General features: G+C 45.9%; 1 protein-coding gene across 1 annotated transcript; it reads right to left on the reverse strand.

The window, feature by feature from the left end:
• Nucleotides 1–854: 854 nt before the first annotated feature.
• On the reverse strand, nucleotides 855–16,970 carry LOC110510606 (uncharacterized). Its single transcript, XM_036968814.2, has 15 exons — nucleotides 16,397–16,970; nucleotides 11,119–15,572; nucleotides 9,200–9,251; nucleotides 8,867–8,916; nucleotides 5,019–5,419; nucleotides 4,688–4,848; nucleotides 4,390–4,542; nucleotides 4,134–4,263; nucleotides 3,942–4,016; nucleotides 3,746–3,835; nucleotides 3,477–3,619; nucleotides 3,176–3,319; nucleotides 2,972–3,042; nucleotides 2,763–2,867; nucleotides 855–2,575 (listed from the first exon to the last, which is right to left on the reverse strand). Exons 2-15 carry the CDS (start codon nucleotides 15,548–15,550, stop codon nucleotides 2,433–2,435), a joined length of 6,150 nt encoding a protein of 2,049 aa, XP_036824709.1. The 5' UTR covers nucleotides 15,551–15,572; nucleotides 16,397–16,970; the 3' UTR covers nucleotides 855–2,432.
• Nucleotides 16,971–17,515: the final 545 nt, after the last annotated feature.

Genomic DNA, 17,515 nt, shown 5'->3' on the forward strand with positions numbered 1-17,515 from the left:
CAGGATGTGTTAAGTGGTAATGCCCCATCCTTTCATGACGATGGCATGAGGTAGGAATTAATACATGTAATTAGTGGAGTAGGTGGGTGTCAATTTTATTTGATATCATTTTGAAATTAGTGCACTGTTAGTGAGTGTAGTGTTGGGAAAAAAAAGCAACACAATAAGACTGAGGTATGGAGATGTTGTGTATTCCCACAACCAATCAGGAAGTGGGTGGTTCTGTCTTCCTTACCGTCGCGGCTCTGCTGGTGGACGAGAATGACCTCAGCCTTCTCCAGGGACAGCTCATCTGGTTGGTGGGCAACGAAGGCTCGGACGCACTGCGTCTGTGTGAAGTCTGAGTGGCAGAGAGGGTCAGAGGTCAAATACAGCAGGGTCAAGATGTCCCCATTGTTTGGCCATGCTAGGCTGGATGGCAATATAGCAATTTTCAACCCACCTTGTTCTGCAGAGTAGTCAATAACAGGATGGGGCCCGGAGACAGCTGAGATCCAACACAATTTATAATTTTGAAATTAGTGAGTTGTTAGTGAGTGTAGTGTTAGATTTAATTAGTACATTTTTATTTTTCAAGCAAAGTATAAGGGAGTTGTACTCCAGTCTAGTAGGTGGCGGTAATGCAACAAATTGGATGTCACCCGCCGTTAAGCCTCATAGAAGAAGAAGGGCTGTAAGTTGTGTTCAGTCCTTTGACCAGGGTCTACGATTGATTTTAGCCCTAAAGTCCGTGGCGTAGGCCAAGTTCTCCTGCTGTTCCAATTTCACTATTTGCTATCAAAAACAAAAGTCAGAAAAGGAAAAATGTATTTCACATAAGCCTACATTGATTTACAGGTGGAGGACAAGTAATATTCATGAGTATTGTCATTTATTTCCAAAGCATACTTTCTCAGTCTCCTCAACACAGACAGAACTGCTTATTTTGATCATTGCACCTCTTTTTCATAAAATCAAATTGTGTAGGCTACATGCACAGTCCTGGAAATGTATTGCACTTACAGCCCTTTCAACATTCTTAACAATGTGCATACAAACTCTCTTTATCTCATAGTCTTCTGTATCTCAAATGGGATTAAGTATCCTTGTCTGGCTACTCAAACTCTTTGCTCCAGCCAAATGCTACTCCTTGCCCACAGACATTAGTTTCTTCTCCGGATCTGAATCTGAGTACCTCCCTGACGATTTCTAGAAAGCAAACACATTCTAACCGTTCTGATTGGTCCCAGAAACCAATGGGTTGGGCCAGATCCAGTGCACACGTCGTTAAAGCGGCGTTTTAAAACATTTGTCATTGGCTTTGATACTCTGATTGGTTAAAGCTGATTCATTTGTTTTGTACAACACCCCTCATTTAGACGTCACCACAAACGACTTCAACGATGGCAGTCTTACTTAGACTGAAGTATGTAGTAAACATAGAGCAGCAGAACTATTCAATTTGAGCCGTCAGCAAATATGTACCCCATAAAAGTACTTTATGAAAATCTTTGTAATATACACAAATAATACATTTCCCTGAATATGTAGAAACATTTTCTTCAAATACAATAACCTCTATTGCAAAACACATACCATGTCTTATTTTTGTTTTTGTACTTTTTACCCCTTTTTTGTGATATCCAATTGGTAGTTATAGTCTTGTCTCATCGCTGCAACTCCTGTACGGACTCGGGAGAGGCGAAGGTCGAGAGCCAGGCGTCTTCCAAAACTGCTTGCTTAACCCAGAAGCCAGCCAATGTGGAGGAAACACTGTACAATTGGCAAACGAAGTCAGCGTGCAGGAGTCACTAGAGCACAATGGGACGAGGACATCCCAGCCGGCCAAACCTTCCCCTAACCCGGACGACGCTGGGCCAATTGTATGCCGCCTCATGGGTCTCCCGGGTCGTGGCCGGCTGTGACAGAGCCTGGGATCGAACCCAGGTCTGTAGTGACCTGTAGCGGCCTTAGACCGCTGCGCCACTCGGAAGGCCCCATACCATGTCTTTTTAAAGTCCCCAAGTAAAGTAGTTATGGAGAAACTTCTGTCCTTCTCCGGGGCCACAGGTCCTCAATCCACTGATGTTCTTAGATGGCTGATTTCCAATAGATCCTGTAACAGTCAATCGGCATTCATTCGCAAGGTTTGATTTACAAGGCTACCCTAGACACTCCCAGACACCTCCAAAACCCTTCCAATAATTTACGTTGACACTCCTGTAAGTGTTAAAGGTATTCATGTCAGTCCAGTGCCTCTCTCTAAGGCACCCCCTCTAAAGCCATTCATCCCCTTGCCATTCATCCCCAATAAGCAGGCTGAGGCCGGGAAGGCCAACTCCAGAAACACTATGTTTCATCCACTGTCCAAATCCACATGTCCCCAGTAACTCCACCACATTGATACACAGTGACTAGGATTCCCCCAGCGCAGTCAGACAGTGGATGGTTTGTCATACTGCAGCCGTGGCTGTGGTAATTTTTAGAGCATCCAGCAGGTTGCGCTGTCGGACCCTGAGGCTGGCTATGGTTTCCAAATGGGACTCAGGAGTCCATCCTCTGTGTCTGTCTGACAGCCTGGTCCCCTCCACCCAACCTGAAGAATGACAGATAGAGGGAGAGAGAAGCAGGGAGGGGGAGAGGAAAGAGGAGGGACAGAAGGGAAAGAGTTTTAACAAAAAGCAACTAAAAAAGCAACACATTTTAAGCACTCAATAATGCTGAGGTATGGAGATGTGTATTCCCACAACCAATCAGGAAGTGGGTGGTTCTGTCTTCCTTACCGTCGCTGCTCTGCTGGTGGACGAGAATGACCTCAGCCTTCTCCAGGGACAGCTCATCTGGTTGGTGGGCAACGAAGGCTCGGACGCACTGCATCTGTGTGAAGTCTGTGAGTGGGAGAGAGGGTCAGAGGTCAAATACAACAGGGTCAAGATGTCCCCATTGTCTGGCCATGCTAGGCTGGATGGCAATATAGCAATTTTCAACCCACCTTGTTCTGCAGAGTAGTCAATAACAGGATGGGGCCTGGAGACCGCTGAGATCCAACGCAGTTTATCACCTCTGAAAGATCACAAGAAAACACACTTTTTTACACACAATAAGACACACCTGTGGATTAAACTACTCTCATTCTTTGTAACACACTCACACACAGGCACACACTCACACACACACACAACCCTCTCTGTCTTACTGTGTGTCGGTGCTAAGTAGCAGGGCTTTCTTGTTAAGGTGGAGGCGGAAAAGGTTCTTCTCTAGAGAGTGCAGTTTGACCCGACAGTTCTCAGCTCGCAGTTCTGACACTGGAGCATGGTCTATCACCGTGAACCTGCCCCCTCTAGAGCGAGGGAGGAGAAGAGTGGAGAGTAAATAATGCCCAATGATGAGAACATAAAAAAACTTCAACGTCAATAGAAAGTCCTATCGGTCTAGATTTCCTAATGCTTGGTTTGCTTTGGTTCGTTGTGTGAGTGTGTTTGTCTGAGGGGACTCACTCTTTGTTCAGCGACAGCAGCAGGTAGTCATTGAAGAGGTGAAGGTAGACGCTCCTCTCTGTCTCCTTCAGAGAGAAATCCATCATCTCAGTCACCGGTCCCTCTCTCACCAGCCTACGAGACTGACTGACCAGGGGGAGAGTCTACAACACACACACATAGGTTAAACTTGTACTTGTATTGTAACTTTTTATTGTGATCAGTTCAACACATGTTCAAGGGACAGCATGTAAAGCAGGGGATCGTGGGAGATGTAGTTTATTACACACCCTGCATTCAAAGTCCACTCTGGCACTGAGAGAGACCAGCGACTCAATGCTCTTCATCTGAGTAATACTGTCATTGCTCTCCTGGATCAACTGAAGGACAGAGGGAGAGAAGAGAGATGGTTAACAGTTATCTCTTGGCTACATCATGTAACAGTGCACCACCAGAAGAAGGGGGGGGGGGGGGGGTGTAACATACCCTCTCCAGTAGCTTCATAGCTTTGATGGCCTGGACCTCCTCCTCTGTGCCTTGGGCTGTTCTCTTCACAATGTTCTGAGGCAAAAATACAGAGAGAAATGGGGAGAATGAGACCGAGTCGAAGAGAGGATTATAAGGAGTTGCGTACTTCGATTGTGCACTTAAAACATACACACAGTCACACAAACACACCTGCACAAGGAGTTTGATTCGTGTGATCCTCTGGAAGGGGAGGATGAGGAAGGAGCGAAGAGGAAGGCGCTGACACACTGGACTGCGTTCCAACTTCTCCACTACCCGCCTGAACCCTTGGTTCTCATCCCTGCAAGGCAGACAGAGAGAAAGAAGGTGCTGTTTGTAAGTCAACGTAAACACATATAAATGTGCAGTAATACAAAGAGTGTCAGAAAGAGTCTGTCCAGTAAGTGAACCCTGGGGGAGGACTCACATGAGTCTCTGGTAAGTGGCATCCTGATATGATTGGTTGGTGAGGTAGGGCACGTAGACCTTCTTGAAGCGTTGACAGTGGCGAGCGATGATGTCACACACGGTGAAGTGCATCATATCAGATTCCACCCTCTCTTCCAGCTTCGACAGAAAACTACGAGAACAACAAATACAGAGAAAGACTACGAGGTAAACGTTGACAGAAACAATATATAAAGAGGGGCATAGAGAGGCCCGTGACATTCAGCCTGTGGGTTTGCTAGTTTGAGGAACAAACAAATAAGTCCCAGTCCTCTCACCTGTGGCTGATGGCTCGGACATCAGCCAGCCTGGAGAACAGCCAGCTCCTGTCCTGAGTAGTCAACAGCTCCCCGAGCTGCTTAGACTTGACAAAGTGATCCACCACAATATCCAGACTACGACAGTATGACGCTTCTGAAGTTACAACCTCAAACTGCACCTGACAGGAAGAAGAAAGGAAGAGGAGAGGGGGAGATTACAGGCACTGTTCCAACTACCCCAAGGACCCATAGATCCAGGCTCTAGGAAATCAACATTAGCTACTAGGCCCCTGGCAAATGTCATCATCGACATCGCTGGTTGAAGGGTCAACTGTTTGTTTTTGTTTACCTCCTGCAGGCGTCTCTGGTCGTTAGTCAGCTCCCCAAACGCAGCACTGTTCCTGACCTCAGGGATCTCTTGCCACAGGCTGGGGGACTGGGTGAGGGAGATGGAGAGGCGGGGAGAGGAAGGCCTGGCCGGGGGGGGCTGGGGCGGCTGTGGTACGGGTAGGAACTTGGCACTGGTGCCACTGGAGGTAGAGCCAGAGTGGGACAGAGAGTGGGGGTGGATGACTGGGGGGAGACAGGGTAAGGGCCTGCGTGCCGGAGGAAGCGAGGGGGCCAGAGAGGGGGGTACGGGGGACAGGGGGACAGGGAGCTCCTCGTAGATGGAGAGGGCGTCAGAGCAAGACTGACTGAGGATCTCCCTGTTCTGAGCCGTCTCACTGTACTCCTGGTAGAGCTGTGAATCTGAGAGGGGGTGAGGGAGAGGAGGGGAGAGGGAAAAGCGAAAGGAGGGGAGGCAAAGAGAGGTGACGAGAGAGATGAGTAGAGTAAGAGAGAGAGAAAAGTTAGACAGGGACAGAATGGGTGTTAATGAAGAGGACAAGTGAGAGAGAGGCAGAGAAAGAAAGCAAAGGAGAAAGTGGAAGACAGTAAGAAGACAGTGAGAAGAAAAACAGAGTTAGGGGGAGAAATATCAAGAGAGGGAAAGGTAGAGAGAGACAGAGAAGTGGGTTAGCCAGAGTGTATGGTTTGCATTTTACACTTCATGAAATGCTATGCTGTAGCAGCAACAGTTGATATTAATTGGCGTTAAGAGATATGAATACCTGCACAAACCTGCCTGTGGCCCTGGAGCGCACGCACACACACACGCACGCACACACACACACCTGCCCCATTTCATACAATTTCACCATGACTCATAGACCTGCAAACCTGCTGCCATGTTGGTATGTTTAAACGATTGGGTTGGAAAGTAGAACTGAAAATGAAATCCTACAGTTTATAGGTTCCGTGGAAGAAACCTACAACATGTTTGAGCTGGAAAACAATCTGGGAAAATACAGAAAGGGATCAAGCACACACTGTATACATGATTAAGCCATTCACAGGAATAAGTCTGTCTTGGGACTCACAGTACACTGCTATACAGTCATATCTAGTCTCAGATTCAATCTGTCTGTGGACACGTTTGTTTAACAGTACCTTCACTGGCAGATGATTTCTGTCTGTGGAAGTATCTTGTTTGATTTTACTGACTTTTTCATTTCAAATTACAAGGAGCGTAGTCAACCTAGAAATACATGTGCCTTCACAGATTCCATACCTACATAGCCATAAACACAAGACTAGCTCTCTCTGCTCATTGTAGCATAAAAGGTGCTATTGAACTAACATTACTATCATATTATTACATATAAAATACATGTCAGAGAAGTGGATGTGTGAAAGTGGATGTGAGTGCCTCAGGGATGAAGGAGAGAAAAGAGAGGCAGAGCAGTAGAGGAAGAGGAAGAGGTAGAGCAGTAGAGGAAGAGGTAGAGCAGTAGAAGTAGAGCAGTAGAGGTAGTGCAGTAGAAGTAGAGCAGTAGAAGTAGAGCAGTACAAGTAGTGCAGTAAAGGTAGTGTAGTAGAGGTAGTGCAGTAGAGGTAGAGCAGTAGAAGTAGAGCAGTACAAGTAGTGCAGTAAAGGTAGGTAGTAGAGGTAGTGCAGTAGAAGTAGAGCAGTAGAAGTAATGCAGTAAAGGTAGTGCAGTAGAAGTAGTGCAGTAGAAGTAGAGCAGTACAAGTAGTGCAGTATAGGTAGTGTAGTAGAGGTAGTGCAGTAGAGGTAGTGCAGTAGAAGTAGAGCAGTACAAGTAGTGCAGTAAAGGTAGTGTAGTAAAGGTAGTGCAGTAGAGGTAGAGCAGTAGAAGTAGTGCAGTAAAGGTAGGTAGTAGAGGTAGTGCAGTAAAGGTAGTGTAGTAGAGGTAGAGCAGTAAAGGTAGGTAGTAGAGGTAGTGCAGTAGAAGTAGAGCAGTAGAAGTAATGCAGTAAAGGTAGTGCAGTAAAGGTAGAGCAGTAGAGGTAGTGCAGTAAAGGTAGGTAGTAGAGGTAGTGCAGTAAAGGTAGGTAGTAGAGGTAGTGCAGTAAAGGTAGTGTAGTAGAGGTAGAGCAGTAGAGGTAGTGCAGTAAAGGTAGGTAGTAGAGGTAGTGCAGTAAAGGTAGGTAGTAGAGGTAGTGCAGTAGAAGTAGAGCAGTAGAAGTAATGCAGTAAAGGTAGTGCAGTAGAAGTAGAGCAGTACAAGTAGAGCAGTAGAGGTAGTGTAGTAGAGGTAGTGCAGTAGAGGTAGTGCAGTAGAGGTAGTGCAGTAGAAGTAGTGCAGTAGAAGTAGAGCAGTACAAGTAGTGCAGTAAAGGTAGTGTAGTAGAGGTAGTGCAGTAGAGGTAGAGCAGTAGAAGTAGTGCAGTAAAGGTAGGTAGTAGAGGTAGTGCAGTAAAGGTAGTGTAGTAGAGGTAGAGCAGTAAAGGTAGGTAGTAGAGGTAGTGCAGTAGAAGTAGAGCAGTAGAAGTAGAGCAGTAGAAGTAGAGCAGTACAAGTAGTGCAGTAAAGGTAGTGTAGTAGAGGTAGTGCAGTAAAGGTAGTGCAGTAAAGGTAGTGTAGTAGAGGTAGTGCAGTAGAGGTAGTGTAGTAGAGGTAGTGCAGTAGAGGTAGTGCAGTAGAAGTAGTGCAGTAGAAGTAGAGCAGTACAAGTAGTGCAGTAAAGGTAGTGTAGTAGAGGTAGTGCAGTAGAAGTAGTGCAGTAGAGGTAGTGCAGTAGAAGAAGAGGTAGTGCAGTAGAAGTAGAGGTAGTGCAGTAGAGGTAAAGGTAGTGCAGTAGAAGTAGAGGTAGTGCAGTAGAAGTAGAGGTAGTGCAGTAGAAGTAGAGGTAGTGCAGTAGAAGTAGAGGTAGTGCAGTAGAAGTAGAGGTAGTGCAGTAGAAGTAGAGGTAGTGCAGTAGAGGTAGTGCAGTAGAGGTAGAGGCAGTGCAGTAGAAGTAGAGGTAGTGCAGTAGAGGTAGAGGTAGTGCAGTAGAGGAAGAGGTAGTGCAGTAGAAGAAGAGGTAGTGCAGTAGAAGTAGAGGTAGTGCAGTAGAGGTAGAGGTAGTGCAGTAGAGGTAGTGCAGTAGAAGTAGAGCAGTAGAGGTAGTGCAGTAGAGGTAGTGCAGTAGAAGTAGAGCAGTAGAGGTAGTGCAGTAGAAGTAGTGCAGTAGAAGTAGAGCAGTAGAGGTAGTGCAGTAGAGGTAGTGCAGTAGAGGTAGTGCAGTAGAAGTAGTGCAGTAGAAGTAGAGCAGTAGAGGTAGTGCAGTAGAGGTAGTGCAGTAGAAGTAGTGCAGTAGAAGTAGAGCAGTAGAGGTAGTGCAGTAGAAGTAGTGCAGTAGAAGTAGAGCAGTAGAGGTAGTGCAGTAGAGGTAGTGCAGTAGAAGTAGAGCAGTAGAAGTAGTGCAGTAGAGGTAGTGCAGTAGAAGTAGTGCAGTAGAAGTAGTGCAGTAGAGGTAGTGCAGTAGAAGTAGAGCAGTAGAAGTAGTGCAGTAGAGGTAGTGCAGTAGAAGTAGTGCAGTAGAAGTAGTGCAGTAGAAGTAGTGCAGTAGAAGTAGAGCAGTAGAAGTAGAGCAGTAGAGGTAGTGCAGTAGAGGTAGTGCAGTAGAAGTAGTGCAGTAGAAGTAGAGCAGTAGAGGTAGTGCAGTAGAAGTAGAGCAGTAGAGGTAGTGCAGTAGAGGTAGTGCAGTAGAAGTAGAGCAGTAGAGGTAGTGCAGTAGAGGTAGTGCAGTAGAAGTAGAGCAGTAGAAGTAATGCAGTAGAAGTAGAGCAGTAGAGGTAGTGCAGTAGAGGTAGTGCAGTAGAAGTAGTGCAGTAGAAGTAGTGCAGTAGAGGTAAAGCAGAGATACTCACTGTAAAATTTGGAGTTCCTCCTAGCCATTCTGATGGTATCCGTGACATTCCTGGACAGAGTGAGAGACAGGAGTCAAGTCAGGGAATCGTCCACACTTCATCTACAGAAGTAGTGTGGTACATTTTATCTCTACTATTTTAACTCAGGCACTAGCTAACACAGCCTAGTGTTAGGGTTAAATTGCAGACAACAGATCTAACGGTACTTATTGCATGCATGACATCAAAAGACTATACATGGCAAGTGGCCATGTAAAACACACAGTCACTGTGGTAGCCCAGTGCACCTACATTACATGTGCCCCCTCCCTCCCCCTGCTATCTTCTACTCACCTCAGATCCACATCTCCCCAGTTGAAGTTCACCTCCTCCTCCTCATCATCATCTGGAAGCAGAACATATTGGTTCCAGTGTAGTCCAGAGAGGTAGAGCAACATAACCCAATAATGTAATATACTGTGGCTGAGAACAGCTCAGCCCAACATGGCCTACAGAACAGGCAGAGCTGTTTTGGTTACAGAAACAAGGATGGGTTTGTTTGCAGAACTCCCCTAGCTGTGTTCCACTCTAGGTGGTGTGCTGTAAACAGAACTACTGAACTGACAACAGAGCTGGGATAGAATGGCTAGAAGAGTCATGGAGGAGGAATGAGTTCTGGTTCCAGACAGTCTAACCCTGCCTATTTATTGCGAGATTCTGTGATTGCCACTCTGTCCCCACCTCCACTGTCATCCTCCATTTCCCCCACCTCCTTCCCCCATTTCAGTGACTCAGCTGATGGCAGTTTCTTATAAGTATCTGCATAAAATCACTTCAATGAACTGATGATGAAATTCACACCTCAAGATAAGGAAATTTAAACAGCAAAACAGAATTCCACAGTTGTGGTAAGGTTGGGTTAGTTAGCATCAGAGGTTGGATCTCATTAAGATTTTTGTGAGATCCCACATGAAAAAAATACTACAGTTTACTATAGAATATTACAATGTTGTAACATACTGTAGCATACTATAGTAAATACTACAGTAATGTCCACAAAAACACTACAGTCAGCAAAAACACTCCAGTAAATACTACAGTATATTACAATTCGCAAAAACACTACATTAATTACTTTTGTATATACTACAGTTATTTTACTACAGTATTTATACTATAGTTAACTGTAAATACTACAGTAAATATTCCAGTATTCTGCAAAAATACTACAGCGAATACATAAGCAAATTAGGCCCGATGGGTAGTGGTATATGGCTAATATACCAAGGTTATGGGCTGTTCTTATGCAGGACGCATCGAGGAGTACCTGGATACAGCCCTTAGCTGTGGTACATTGGCCATATACCACAAATCCCTGAGATGCCTTATTGCTATTATAAACTGGTTACCAATGTAATTAGAACAGTAAAAAGTACTTTTTTGTCATACCAGTGTTAGACAGTCTGTTATACCACGTCTTTCAGACAATCAGCGTTCAGGGCTTGAAACACCTGGTTTACAATATAGTATTTATACCATAGTATACTATAGTATTTTTTCATGTGGGTATCAATAACTAATAATTAACATTTGTTTATATAACTGTCTTCAAATGAAAACATTTGAACTCTTCTGTCTGGCGTTCTAAAAGGTTTGGTTAGGTTGACAAAATGAGATGATTTGAGATGATCATGAAATGAGTTGAGTAATACGATCATAATTAGGATATTGTAATGTTAATCTGTGTTAGGTGTTGAGTATTAAGATCATAATTAGGATATTCTAATGTTAATCTGTGTTAGGTGTTGAGTATTAAGATCATAATTAGGATGTTCTAATGTTAATCTGTGTGAGGTGTTGAGTATTAAGATCATAATTAGGATGTTCTAATGTTAATCTGTGTTAGGTGTTGAGTATTAAGATCATAATTAGGATATTCTAATGTTAATCTGTGTTAGGTGTTGAGTATTAAGATCATAATTAGGATGTTCTAATGTTAATCTGTGTGAGGTGTTGAGTATTAAGATCATAATTAGGATGTTCTAATGTTAATCTGTGTTAGGTGTTGAGTATTAAGATCATAATTACGATGTTCTAATGTTAATCTGTGTTAGGTGTTGAGTATTAAGATCATAATTAGGATGTTCTAATGTTAATCTGTGTGAGGTGTTGAGTATTAAGATCATAATTAGGATGTTCTAATGTTAATCTGTGTGAGGTGTTGAGCTGCTTTTCTCTTGATTTATTCCTCCATCTCTTTCTGTCTGTCTCACCTGACGCCTGGAATATTCTTGTTCTGCGATCCCTCGCATCTCCTCTTCCTTCTTCTTCTTCCTCGTTTCTTCTTTCTGTTGTCTTGCGGAACCCCCGCCTCCTATACCGAACATCGGTGCCCAAATCTTGGAAGCTACAAGTGCTCTTCACCCCCCCTCCTCCCGTTTTTTTACTCTCTTCCTTGCCCTCCCTCATCCTCTCCTCTTCCCCTCCTACCCTCTTCTCCTCCTCCCTTTCCACTTTCCTTTCCTCAGTCGCCTCTCCCACTTTCCCAATGTCCTCGGTCCCATCCTCGATCCTTCTTTCCTGCTTCCTCTCTACCACACTATTCTCTTCCCCATCTCCCACAGTCCTCTCTTTCTCCCCTTCTTCCTCCGTCTTTTCCTCTGTGGTGGTGATAGGTTGTTCTGAATCAGGGTTGTATATAAGGCTGGGGCAGCTGGTTGGTTTGTACAGGGTGTTGCTCACAGAGAGAAACAGATCTTCCTCTTTCTGGGAATTCGCTTCTTTCTCTGCATCCAGTATATGAACCTCGTCCCCAACTTCGACCCCTTTCTCCATCTCACCCTCATCCTCTGTCACCATCTCTACCTGGATATGTATATGACTGTCTGTTTGTCTGTCCGCACACACATTGTTACCCTCCACCTCCTCTCCCTGTGTGTCTGTAGGTGTGTCACCATGAGTATTGTGTAGGGTCAGAGCAGCATGCATGTCTATGGGTTTGCCATCACCAAGCATAGCTGTGAAAGCCTCAGCATGCACGTCTGTTAGTTTCTCCCCTGTACCTCTCTCATCCTCCAGCTTCCCTGGCTCTGCCTCCCGTTCAACCAGCCTCTCCTCCACCGACTTCCTCCCACGCTTCTTCCTCTTCTGAACCGTGGCGTAGACGGTTGAGGCTCCTCCCCCCTCTAGCGTCTCATCCTTTTCTTCCTCTAGCTCCTCTTCTACCCTCTCGGTCCCTCTCGCAGTCTGGCTGACCTCTTGACTTCCCTGTGACTCTGGCTGGGGGTTGCTGAGGGCTGGTTCCTCCGAGCTGCCAAGGATTTCGCTCAATACGTTCTTGGCCCACTTCATGTGTGAGGGCTGGGAGTGGCGCTTGGCCTCCTCTTCTGTGCTCCAGGCTTCACTTATACAGATTTGGATGGCCACAGCTTCCTCTGGGCTCATCACTCCAGGGTCATTTTGGTCAGAGGTGGCTTGGTCAACTACAGGGATCCCATGGTGGTGGTACTCTCCACTGGGATGTGAAGATGGACCTATCTCTGGTTCTGTCCTCCTCCTGTCTGTTGGGTCCCTCTCTCTTGTTTCTGTGTACTCTTCATGTCTTTCTCTCCACTCTTTGAGGAGTTTTTCGGTCTCAGAGTTCCTCCTTCGCTCTATCTCAGCGTATGGGTTCTCCTCCATGACCTTCAGTCGTTCTCCGCTCTCTTGTTCTAGGGTGGTGTGACTGACGTCCACTATGGAGCTCTCTTCTGTGTCTGTTCTCTCCTCCTTTGGCACATGGATCTCATCCCTCACTATTTTTCTCTCATCCTCTGCCCCTTGGTCTCCATCTCTGGAAGGGTTCTCATGAGGGAGGTGTGTGATGTCATCACTGTCCCTATGACCATATCCAGGATTTTGATTGGTCCGCTCTGATTCCATGTCACCCAAGACTGCTGTCTGATTGGGTTTTGACCTGGGCAGTGTTTGCCCAATCACACAGAATACATAGGTTGGTTGCTTCTTCCCCTTTCCATCATTCACCTCTCCCACCACTGCATCATCCTTTTGCTCTGTCCTCTCTTCTGTTCTTTCTCTCTCTCTTTCATGTCTTCTCCCTCCACCTCTCTTCATCTCTCCCTCGCTCCCCTGAAAGCTAACAGGTTGCCTGGTAACATGAATAGCAACCCCAACTTCCAAGAATTCCTTGCAGTCCTCAAACTCCTCTTCTCCACCACTGGACACAGTGATAAAGCCGTCCTCAGAGGAAGCGATTCTATCCCTCCCTCCTTCCCACTCTCTATCACTTCCTCCATCGCTCTCGAAGAGTGTATATCTATCACTTCCTCCTTCTTCCTCACTGTCACCTTCTGTGTTATCTGTCACATTCTCTCTCTCCGTCTCCCTGTCCCTCTGCCAGCGTTCCTCTCTCTCTCCATCGCTGTAAGTCTGGTGTTCCTCTCCTCTGCTATAACTCCTCCAGGCTTCTGTCTCATCGTCTTCATCTACATTTAACCCTCTCTCCAAATACCTCTCCCTCCCTCCCTCCCTCTCAGCTTCTCTCTCTTCGTCTATGGACTTTCTTTGTTCCACCGGCCTATCCTCTTGTCCTTCTCCCTCTGTCTTCCTCTCTTTTTCTCTGCCTGTCCTTTGTTCCACGGATCTGTCCTCTTGTCCTTCTCCCTCTGTCTTCCTCTCTTTTTCTCTGCCTGTCCTTTGTTCCACGGATCTGTCCTCTTGTCCTTCTCCCTCTGTCTTCCTCTCTTTTTCTCTGCCTGTCCTTTGTTCCACGGATCTGTCCTCTTGTCCTTCTCCCTCTGTCTTCCTCTCTTTTTCTCTGCCTGTCCTTTGTTCCACGGATCTGTCCTCTTCTTCACTTCTCTCTCTCCATCTGTTAGTGTGCCTATCTCTTTCTCGCTCTATAACCTCATCCTCTAAAGAGGAGTCTTTGTTATATCTGACCCTCTGTGGTAATAACCACATCCTCCTCTGCTCAGGGCGCTTTGGTATCGTCTCTTCCTTTCCTTCTTCTCTCCCCCTCACTCTATCTGGTCTCTCTCTTTCACTACAGTCTCTCTGCCCCCTGTCCACATCCTTCTCTCCCTCTGACTCCTTCTCTTCATGACTTTCTCTTCCTCTTCTCCATTTTCTTTCCTTCTCTATGTCACTGCTCCATTCTCCGCTGCTCTGGACTCGTGGTGGCACCCTTGGGGCTGTCTCGCTCAGCGATCGACTAGCTCCGTCTGCTCCTCCCTCCCTTTTGAGATCTGTCTCTCTGTCCCTCTTCTCCCTGCGCCTCCTCTCTTCATCCTCCCCCTTGGAATATCTCTCCCTCTCTCTGAATCTCTCTCCATCCATCCGCTTCCTTCTCTCTCCAGTTACATTGGGCTGTGTTCCCACCCTCACTTTCTCTAGGTCCCTCCTTTCCCTTGGTCTGTCCTCTCGCCTGCCCCCTTCTCTCACCTCATCCCTCTCTCTCTCCACTTCCCTCACTTTTCTCCTGTCCCTCTCTCTGTATCTCTCCATGTCACTCTTTCCATCCCTGTCCCCTTCCCTAACTCTCTCTCTATAAGCATCTCTCCTTCCATCCCTCTCTCTGTATATCTCCCCCCCTCTCCATTTCTGTCTCTCCTTCTCTTTCTCCCTCACTCTATCCCATGCTGCGTTCCCCTCAGTGTCCCCCTCACTTTTACTGTGCAGATGTTTCAGTTCTCTTCTGTTGTCATCTCTCACTCTCTCTTTCCTCTTCTCTCCATCACTGTCTCCCTCACTCCTGGTGTCCCTCTGTCCCTCTGTATTTCCTTCCCTCCTTCCATCCCTGCCCTCTCTATCGGAATAGTTCTGTGAATCTCCCTCTCTTCTTCCATCCTCTCTTTCTCCCTGCCAGAGTTTTGACCTCTCTCTCTCTCCATCCATATACCTCTCTCTTTTGCTCCGTAGGTCATTACCCTTTGAGTCCCTCTCTCTTCTCCTCTCTCTGAAATCTGGCTCCGCTTCCCTCGCTCTCTCCCTCCGTCTCACTGTCTTATCCTCCATGGGCTTTCCTCCATTTCTCTCTCTGTCCTCCTGTGCCCCGATTCTCTCCTTCTCCCTCTCCCTCTCTCTGTGCCTTTGGAAGTCCCTCTCTGCATCTCGATACCGCTGTATCTTTGCTGCTGTCTCTCGTTCTCTCTCCCAGTCGTCCATCTCTGTTCCCTTCGGTCTCTCCAATTGTCTCATTCCTTCTTTCCCCACATCTTCCTCCACAAATGCACGTATTCTTCTGTCTCTCTCTTTGCTATGTTTTACCATTCTAGGAAACGTGTCTCCTTTCTTTCTCTCCTTTTCTCTGTCTCTGTGGTTCCTGATCTCCAGATTTGAAGTAGGTCTTCCATTGGCACGTCTCTCTCCCGCTCCCCCCCTTTCTCTCTCTCTCCATTCCCTTTCCTCCTCCCTCCCTCTGGATATGAGGGCACACTCCTTCTCTCTGTTCCTCTCTCTTGGTCCGGGTTCCATCTCTTTTCTTCTATTTCTTGTTTTGTCCTTCAATCTCTCCATTTCTCTTTCTCTCCTCCATTCCTCCTCTTGGATCCTCTCCCTGTCTCGGTCTGTCCGGGCCACAGTTCCAGGTCTGGGACTTGTTTCGCGGTAGATCTGGCTGATTGGCTGAGGGTTCCGGTAGGAAGCGCTTTGATTGGATGGATCAAATGTATCAAAGGGAGTCAGACTGGGACGTTTGGTCCCCATGGTAACATACTTTTTTTAGAACCTGAAAGACGGTAATATTCATTAATGTATAATTCATCACAATCTGGACATTCTGCAAGGATACTGCTACAACCAATAGAATCACTTGAAGTAGAAACACTTTCAATCACTAAATGGAGATAAAGGAATGTTGAGATCAATGAAAATGGAAGGTTAACAACAGCATTAGGCCTATTGTGGTCCTCAAACACTGAAGCTGAATAGTGTCTTTACCAGCCCTGACCAATGCTTCACTATGCATTTATTCAAATAGGTAGTCAAAAACATGTCAATTACAAAAAGGTGAAAATACTAACTATAATACAACACAAGTCCAATGTGTTATAACTGTAGGTGTTATGATGATAAGAATCACAAGCAACAATGTGTTTATGCGATCAGTTTGAGACCACAGCATCACAACATAGTCAGACAACAATTAACCCTGTAATTCAATACACTTTAACTCAATAGATTCTACTGCTAACTGCTTGAGTTAATTTAAAGGGAAAATCCACTAATTTTCCCTTTAATAAGCACCAAGTATATATACAACAATAGAGCCAACAGCAAAGTGTTGTAGATAATGACAGAAACAGCCTAGCAGATTATGTGACACCTGGGAACAGTGATTTACTGAACACAGCACAGCACACGTCTGCATAGCACAGTCCACATAACATCGCTCAACACACCAACTAACCCTAAAACAGGACTCTCTTACACACAATGAAAACACATGTAACACATAAACCACCAGACAAATTAGCCATGAATTAATGTTAGAACTGTAGAATGACTGGTAGATCAGTAGAGAAACACAGTAAAGAGATCTGAGGGACTCACCTGAGTTTAGTACGCTAGAGATGTCCAGTCTCCCTTCTCTCTGCAGCTCTCAGTTAGTTCAGTAGTGTAAACTAACAACGATTGCACAACACAAGCAAGGGGGGGGGGGGGGGGGTGTCAGAATGGCGAACAAAATTATATTTCAACTTTAATCCAATCCTGACCCTCTGTCTCGCTCCGCATCGGTTTCCTTCTCGGTCTGTCTGTCAACCTCTCCCCTCTGCTCTTCTCCCGGTTGCTGTTTCACCCCTCCTCCCTCCTTCCCTGCTCAAATTCCCAAACAAGTCTGAACAGATTGACACTTATCTTCCCCCTCCTCTTTTTGTCTCTGTCTTGTCTTCACAGCCGCTGTTAATGAACAGAGGAATCTGGACAAAGCAAATGAAAGGCTGCGGACTGTATCTCACAAATCAATCTGTTCTCCTTCCTCCAACACTGACGTGATCAGTTACTGTTGACCCCGAGATAAAGCTCGCTGACTCACTATCTCTCTCTCACTCTCTCACTCTCCTGCTCCATTCCTCTCTCACCAAATACAGGAAGTACACCTCCTGGGTGTCTCTCCCTTGTCTGTGATTGGTTGAAGCAGGATTTCCGGGTGTGTCTGCATAGCACACTTAAGGCAGGTAAGGGTTGTAGATTCTAGAATCAAGGAAGGGGGAGGGGAGGCAAAGAGGAGTGAGAACACACTCACACAGTGATTCAGCAAACAAACCACCAACACAGCCTACAGCAGGCTTATAAAAACTTCCCTAACAATTCATGGAGAAGTAGTAAATTGGGAAAGGAAAGCTAGTTCTTCAGATCACAGTAACAGGATTGGGCAATGACAGAAAAGGAAGGACTTATATATATATGTCAGCTGTACTGTCAGCGTTGCTAGCGGCCAGGAGTTTACCCTGACCACGTGACCTAATTAGGAAATATTGGGGCCCGAGTCATTACAAATACCAATGATTTAAGTATGTAAACAGAGTATTTTTATTAACCATGAGGAATGACTGGAATCTATAAGATCACTAAATCATGTAAATCCATAAGATAAGGTGTCAGATAGATGTATTGTAATGCTCCTTTCCTCTGGTATTTTCAGGCCTGGGGTTCAATGAGGGTGGGGTG

The sequence above is a fragment of the Oncorhynchus mykiss genome, chromosome 3 (assembly GCF_057628025.1).
Source record: "Oncorhynchus mykiss isolate SJ-2025 chromosome 3, ASM5762802v1, whole genome shotgun sequence".
NCBI lineage: Eukaryota > Metazoa > Chordata > Actinopteri > Salmoniformes > Salmonidae > Oncorhynchus > Oncorhynchus mykiss.

Coding starts and splice junctions, on each gene's coding strand:
- LOC110510606 (XM_036968814.2), bottom strand. CDS start 15,550: ATGGGGACCAAACGTCCCAGTCTGACTCCCTTTGATACATTTGATCCA. Junction 3,836..3,941: donor CTATGAAGCTACTGGAGAGG/GTATGTTACACC, acceptor TCTGTCCTTCAG/TTGATCCAGGAGAGCAATGA. Junction 3,043..3,175: donor CTACTTAGCACCGACACACA/GTAAGACAGAGA, acceptor GTGATCTTTCAG/AGGTGATAAACTGCGTTGGA.